The sequence below is a fragment of the Limanda limanda genome, chromosome 16 (genome assembly GCF_963576545.1).
Source record: "Limanda limanda chromosome 16, fLimLim1.1, whole genome shotgun sequence".
Classification (NCBI taxonomy): domain Eukaryota; kingdom Metazoa; phylum Chordata; class Actinopteri; order Pleuronectiformes; family Pleuronectidae; genus Limanda; species Limanda limanda.
In genome coordinates this window covers 15,257,785-15,264,747 of record NC_083651.1, presented here as the reverse complement: position 1 = coordinate 15,264,747, position 6,963 = coordinate 15,257,785, and the positions used below count along the sequence as shown (strand labels likewise).

At 39.8% G+C, this 6,963-nt stretch overlaps 1 protein-coding gene across 2 annotated transcripts; it reads left to right on the top strand.

Moving 5' to 3' along the window:
• The first annotated feature begins 282 nt into the window (after positions 1-282).
• Positions 283-4,352, top strand: dct (dopachrome tautomerase). Of its 2 annotated transcripts, none has more exons than XM_061088684.1 (8): positions 283-571; positions 670-969; positions 1,341-1,441; positions 2,145-2,311; positions 2,446-2,625; positions 2,716-2,851; positions 3,171-3,369; positions 4,183-4,352. In XM_061088684.1, exons 1-8 carry the CDS (start codon positions 283-285, stop codon positions 4,350-4,352), a joined length of 1,542 nt encoding a protein of 513 aa, XP_060944667.1. The 2 variants fall into 2 exon arrangements, with proteins under 2 accessions (XP_060944667.1, XP_060944666.1); XM_061088683.1 differs by having other exon boundaries at positions 4,177-4,352.
• The last annotated feature ends 2,611 nt before the right edge of the window (positions 4,353-6,963 follow it).

Here is a 6,963-nt window from a genome sequence, read left to right as displayed (position 1 = left end):
GACTGTCAGGTGATCATCACAAGACTAATGACTTAATCCCCCCCAGTTCTACAAAAGCAAGAGGAAAAATTACAGGCTTTCTTAATGTGTATGTAACCGACTGGAACACAACATGATCCGGGTCTAAGTGTTTTTTTCCACCGCTGTACCACTGAGTCTAATTCGAAAACACACTCCATAGCCGAGTGCGATTCTACGCTCATCTGGGGAAACGAATTCTCTGCAAAGTTGATCTAACAACCGATCCGTCACCGTCGACTGGAGGAAACAAGCAGGTGCAATATGAAGAGCGTCCTGGGTCTTGGTTTTCTTTGTTTACTCCTCTGGCCTGAGCCGGCAGAGGCCCAGTTTCCACGAGTGTGCTGCACAGTGGAGGGGATCCAGTCCAAGCAGTGCTGCCCTGCTCTGGGATCTGATCCTGCCAACGTGTGCGGCTCTCTGTCGGGGAGAGGGGGATGCGCCGCGGTCCGAGTCGACAGCAAACCCTGGGGAGGACCGTACCGACTGAGAAACGTGGACGACAGAGAGAGGTGGCCCACCAAATTCTTCAACCAGACCTGCAGATGTACCGGTGGGTTTGCTCTTCAGTTTTATCCAGATTCTAAAACAGTGAGTAAAAGTGGATTGAACTAGATCATCTGAAACATGAAACTCCCTTCTGTTTTGCAGGTAACTTTGCTGGTCATGACTGTGGCCTGTGTAAGTTTGGCTGGACTGGTCCAAGCTGTGACCAGAGGAAAGCTCCAGTGGTGCGCAAGAACCTCCATGACCTGACCCCCGAGGAGGTGGAGGAGTTCCTCAACGCCCTGGAACTGGCCAAGACCACCATCCAGCCAGACTTTGTTATTGCCACCCAACACTGGCTGGGACTCCTGGGACCAAACGGAACCGATCCACAGGTTTCCAACATCTCCATCTACGACTTCTTTGTGTGGCAACATTACTACTCAGTGCGGGACACTCTTCTTGGTAAATGATCGTGCTCAAATTTCTCGATTAAAAACGTTTAAATTTTTTAAATGACAACTTGATAATATCAGGCATATTAACAATATAAATTAGGTCCAGATGCAAGTAGGGAAACTGATATTTTTCTTTCAATTTAAAACCATTTTATTTAAATGTTTTATTGAACAGTTGAATCTTTACATATTGTCCCATTTCTTCTTCTAAATGAAATATGGATCTATTTCTCTGTATTTATGAACGTTAAATTGGTTAACAAATAACTGAAAATAGAGAAAATGTGTTGTTGTCGTTTTAACACGAGGAGTAATGACTCATTCGTTTCCTCTGAATCAAACAAAGCCGAGCTCATCAAACACTTCATCTTCCTGCAGGTCCCGGTCGCCCGTTCAAAGCCATCGACTTCTCCCACAAAGGTCCAGCATTTATCACCTGGCACAGGTATCACCTTCTAAGCTTGGAGAGAGAGCTACAGGTACGACAAATATTCACAGAAAAACAGGCTATTCCAGTGCTTTATTTGTGTTTATCGTATTCAATTATGTTTGGGATGACAAAGATTATTGAAACAGTTGGTTTGAAATGTAAAGTACATCTTCCATCTTTGTTTAAAATGTATATTTACGATTTTTATAAAATCACCCACTTTGGGTTTGTCCCATTTTTATTGTGTTATCTCTAGTATTTGACTTTGCGCTTGATTTAAAATCCTAAATCGGGCTGTTGTTAAACACTGCATGTTGTATTGTTTAATCAGTGTCTGATGTATGAGAGGTATGATGCTGGTTTCTCCATAAAAGCATGTAAAAATACGTTAAAGCTCTAAACAAATTACTTTACTGTGCAGCGTATCTATTATTGTTAATGTGTCACAGACACAAATACATCACAGAGACTCCCACACTAAACTTAATAAGGTAATTACTGCCTTAAGCAACAGATGCATGCTTAAATTAATTCTATATCCTTTTCAAGAAAAAATAAATGAGGATGAAATGTTTTAGGATTCTGCAATGATCATTACTAAAATGCTTACTTTTAGCTGATTCTGATCTAAAAATCTTTGAAAAAGAGGGAATGATAGATGACAGACCGCATGCATAGGAAATAGAAAAAACAGGAGAGATCACACAAGGATCCTCTGATAATGTAAATGATCATGTGTCTGTTCCTTGCAGAGGCTGACGGGCAATGAGAACTTTGCGATCCCTTACTGGAACTTTGCCACAGGGCAGAGTGACTGTGACGTGTGCACCGACTCGCTGCTCGGCGGCCGACACCCGGACAACCCCTCTCTCATCAGTGACCAGTCCAGATTCTCTAAATGGGGGGTTGTGTGCAACAGGTCAGAACAAAATACCACAGGAACATTAGGGAAAACACCAGAACTGTTGATAAGATCATGGGGAATGAATGCAAATAGACATGTTTTTATATCGTCAAGCATTTCAATGTTTTTCAATTGTTTTCCCATTGAAGTCTGGATGAATACAATCAACTGGTGACTCTGTGTAACGGCACCGGCGAGGGCTTCATCCAGAGAGGGGTCATGGAGCAGAGCAACATGTCTCTGCCCACCATGAGTGACGTCAGAAGCTGCCTTGGAATCAGAGACTTCGACAGCCCTCCATATTTCACCAACTCCTCCTTTAGTTTCAGGTATGATTCCGCTGTTGGGCATCAATGATCATTTTAAAATTCATACCTGCTCCTTCACCCTGACGACACGCTGTGCCTTGCAACCCACAGAAATGCACTTGAAGGGTACGAAAAACCCGACGGAGAACTGGACGACTCGGTCAACAACCTTCACAACCTCGTCCACTCCATGCTCAATGGAACCAGCTCTTTGTCCCACTCCGCAGCCAACGACCCCATCTTTCTGGTCAGAATTTGCCTTAAAGGTTCAGTGTGTAGAATTTAGTGACATCTAGTGGTGAAACATGTTGCAGCTGAATAATAAAAATATTAAGTATTTAACTATAAAGGGCTCATTCTAGGGTAAAGAAAAACAAATTCAGACAGTTTAGATGAAACACACTAGTGAAAACATCACTAGGATTATTTTAAAATCAATTTCTGCCAATAGATCCCTTTCACCTAAATCGTACACACTGTACATTTAATGGTTTCACGGTGAAATTCCACAGTGGAGTTGTTGTTAGTAATAAAAATAACCCTGTGATGTTTATTTGACCTCGCAGGTGCTCCACACTTTCACCGATGCCATTTTCGACGAGTGGATGAAGAGGATTGTTCCCACTAACTCCACCTACCCGGATGAGATGGCGCCCATCGGTCACAACAGAGACTTCAACATGGTTCCCTTCTTTCCTCCGATCACCAACGAGGAGATCTACGTCACCTCTGAACAGCTGGGATATTCCTACGCCATCGCCCTTGGTGAGTTTAAAGGACGGGTTTGAAGGAATAGCTTGACATTTTGGGGAATTCTGAACATTTTTATAGTATTGTTAAGAGTTCGATGGTAAAATTTATACCACTCTCATGCTACAGCTTGTCAGTTATCATAGGCTATCATAAAGACAGGAGAGAGGAGGTATCATCTAATCTAGCTCTGTCCACAATTTAACTTCCTTCAGATCTCAGATTAAAGCACAGGTCTTCTCTCTCTCTTTCTATTCAAGTAACTAAATTTTGACACAATGTTAAAAGAATAAAGTCGTGATTTAATTAAAAAAAGAATCAAAATTCTTTGAGAAAATGAAAAACTCTGAAACTACTCTATCCCGAGATTCAGCCTAAATTTACTAAATCATAATTGTAATATTATGACATAATTCTCAAAATATTAAGACTTTATTCTCCTTATAATACGACTACATTTTTGTACGATTATGACCTAATTCTCAAATAGATAAGATACATACTGTAATCATCCTTCTTTTGCATTTATTTTAAAGCAAACACATGCTAATGTCACTGTCCTCTGTTGTTGTGCAGTTCAGTGTCTTGAAATGGACAAATTGGACATTTTGGTTCTAAACCACAGAATTCGGCTGTGCATTTAGTTTTTAAATCATAGATACTGGTTCACAGACATTAAATCAATCAAATCTCTCTATGTCATGTGGCGCTACACTTCTAAACATCCAGCTTTAATAACATAAATGATATTTACATTTTTTATTTTCTGCAGTAAAAAAAACGAGGTTTCTATGTTAATCACCACGTGCTTCATGTTCACAGACATAGATCCCGGAACGACTGCGTTTGTGCTGGGCTCCACTCTTGGGGGAGTCTTCATCGGTCTCCTGGCGCTTCTCCTTATCTTCGTGCTCTACCTGCGTCAGCGGAGAAACAGAGGCTTTGAACCTTTAATAAAAGCAGACTTCACAAATAGGAAGTACACAGACGAAGCCTAGATTTCACCTGCTGCCGGAGAGATGGAGCAGCCACTGTGCAATGTTCTGCACAACGCCAGCACTGAAGCAAGACATGAATATTAAATTTAAAATGAGTGCCACTTGTACTTTGTAGATATTAAGGCTAATTTCAAACAATAATAATGTGAATTGTACGATCCACTGAAAAACTATGCACATTTAAAATGAAACCAATCAAAAATAAACATATACCTGAACTGATCACTGAGTACAATCTTTTCAGCCGACGTAGCAAAATGTAAAGAATTTGTATATGTGCTTTTTTTTAACCCTCGCCAAAAATAAAAATCTATTGGAATGTTTTTAATAAATATTTATTCTCAAGAACAGTAACAAAACACAAATGCATTAATCTTAATTGCACTGAAAAACAGTAAGGCATATTTGTTCATCTAGCTCCTCATCTCTCCTCAGTTTGAAATTATGTTCAAACTCCAAACACACTTTAACGTCGTCATGACTTGAATTCATACTGCAACGCACCGTTAGTAAAAAAAATGCTGACTCGTAGCGTTTTCCTGCTAATTCTATTTTTCAGATAACTTGTCTGACCAGACAACCATTTTCAACGTTTTTATTGCAAAAATATTACCATTAAAAGTTCAATGATACAAAACATAAAAAGGGCCTCCTGTACGGTCCAAGTTCATACCAAAGAGTCCTTTCAAATGACGTATTTCACACATTTCCTCCGTATTTTTTGTTCCTGCAATGTGGATGCAAATGCTGAATACAAAATAAAGCTTGACAAATATTCATGGATATACTGCAGAGGCTATAACAAGGGCTATGTAGGCAGGATATGTAAGCTTAGCTGGCCCGCCGGTGATGGAGCTGACGGGCTCTCAGAGAACAGTGGACGTACATACAGGCTGGTTTTGTCCGCCCCCCTCAGCAGTGCCAGGCCTCTCACATTCTCTGTAAGAACGCTCTACTGAGGAGCTTCAGCGGAGCATTCAGCCCTGTCCGGTCTCCACATATTCTCATTTCACAGGTGACTGTGGTCGGCTTCAAGCCTGTCTGTGCTGCAGACATAACCATTCGAGCTTTGCAGATAAATTTAGGGACCCTTTCTTTGCATTTCTAGTGCCCACTGTGTGCTGTTTTCAACTTCTTCTCCTAATAATTCCCTCTTCTTTTGCATAACTGTGGAAAATAGTTTGATTCCACAACTTGACTTTTAAAACTGTATGACAAGGTTTTGTTTCCACGATGCACAATTTAATTAGTACTTTATCCAAACTGTTACAACGGTAACAGAATAAGCTTTGGCAATAGTATTTTTCAAATACTTGTAATTTTAGTATTTATCAAATATTTTAAACATCAAAACGTTCAGGCTTAAATTACTGTACATTAATACAGAGATTCTATTGAATTTATGTGATTTTCATGACTTTCCTTTTACTTTGTGGGACTTCCTTTATAAGGCATTATAATATTATTTTGAACACTATTTAAAGATCTTTTAAAAACAAATTATAAGTGTATTTGCTCACTAAGTGGCTGTGATTTCCAGGTCACTCATTCTTTACAGTGGTTAGGTGGACGCACACTGTGTGAACTGTGAATTAAAAAGGATATAAACCCCTACTAATAAAAAAATACATTAAAATCATAAGAAGTACATTAGTAAGGGTAAGAATTGGTTTTGCCCAGTTATGTCATGAATCCCTATCACACTGGTGGCACTTTCTCTGTGTGACAATAACTTACCCCTGAAGCCGAGCCTGACAAACCAGCATAACATGAGAATATTTTTTTTGCAGATGAGAAATCTGTTGCAAGGCTAATGAGTACATAAATAATGTCCGTTGTTTCCCTTTAACAGAACGTGAGATGTAGCACGAGGCGGCTGTTGAACAGTCTCATGGATCAGAGCAGACACATGATCAACCCATGACTAACTGAACCTACACATCTTGCAAAATGTCACAAGGTTATTGCAAAACACAGGATGAAGCGACATGAAAACATGACTCCTCTCAAAAAAACATAATTGGCACACGAGTTAATGACAGTAGAACAAAGATTCAGTTAAAAATTAAGGTGGAAACCAAATGTTCCTGAACTTGATGTCATTTGGATAAACCCTTTGTTTTTGTTGTATATTAAACATATATGAAACCTTTTGTGCCTCTTTTAGGTGCAGCAACTAACCACATTCTCAACACATTTCAACACACAAACAGTTTTTGCATTTAAAAAAATCTAAACAATCAAAAGTGCGTGTTACATTTTTCCACATAACCTACTAAATACCTGCCATATGTGCAAGAAACACCTTATCTTTTTTGTTCAATCTCTGTAGCAGAGTTTGTTGAGTTGGGGGCAGCATCGGTGTTAGATGGTGAAGTGATGCCATGAAATCAAGTCTAAGGATGGCACTGCATGATCTTTGGGAAAGAGGGAAATCATGATGCATGACTGCTCTGGTTTTCAGAGCAGACTCCTCGAGCCTCGAGGCTGGCAGCCTGAATACTGTCTGCTTGACTGTAGCTCCAATCTGCTTGAATACAAAAAAAATGCAAAAAAAAGAAAAGGAAAGAAAAAAGACCCTGCTGTTCATGTTTGGCCCATTCCTCCAGCA

What these genes read in the sequence shown, in the direction of transcription:
- dct (XM_061088683.1), top strand. Translation starts at nt 283, where the DNA reads ATGAAGAGCGTCCTGGGTCTTGGTTTTCTTTGTTTACTCCTCTGGCCT. An exon ending in AGTGCGGGACACTCTTCTTG is followed by an intron (nt 970 to 1,340) that starts GTAAATGATCGT and finishes ATCTTCCTGCAG; the next exon opens with GTCCCGGTCGCCCGTTCAAA. An exon ending in GCTTGGAGAGAGAGCTACAG is followed by an intron (nt 1,442 to 2,144) that starts GTACGACAAATA and finishes TGTTCCTTGCAG; the next exon opens with AGGCTGACGGGCAATGAGAA.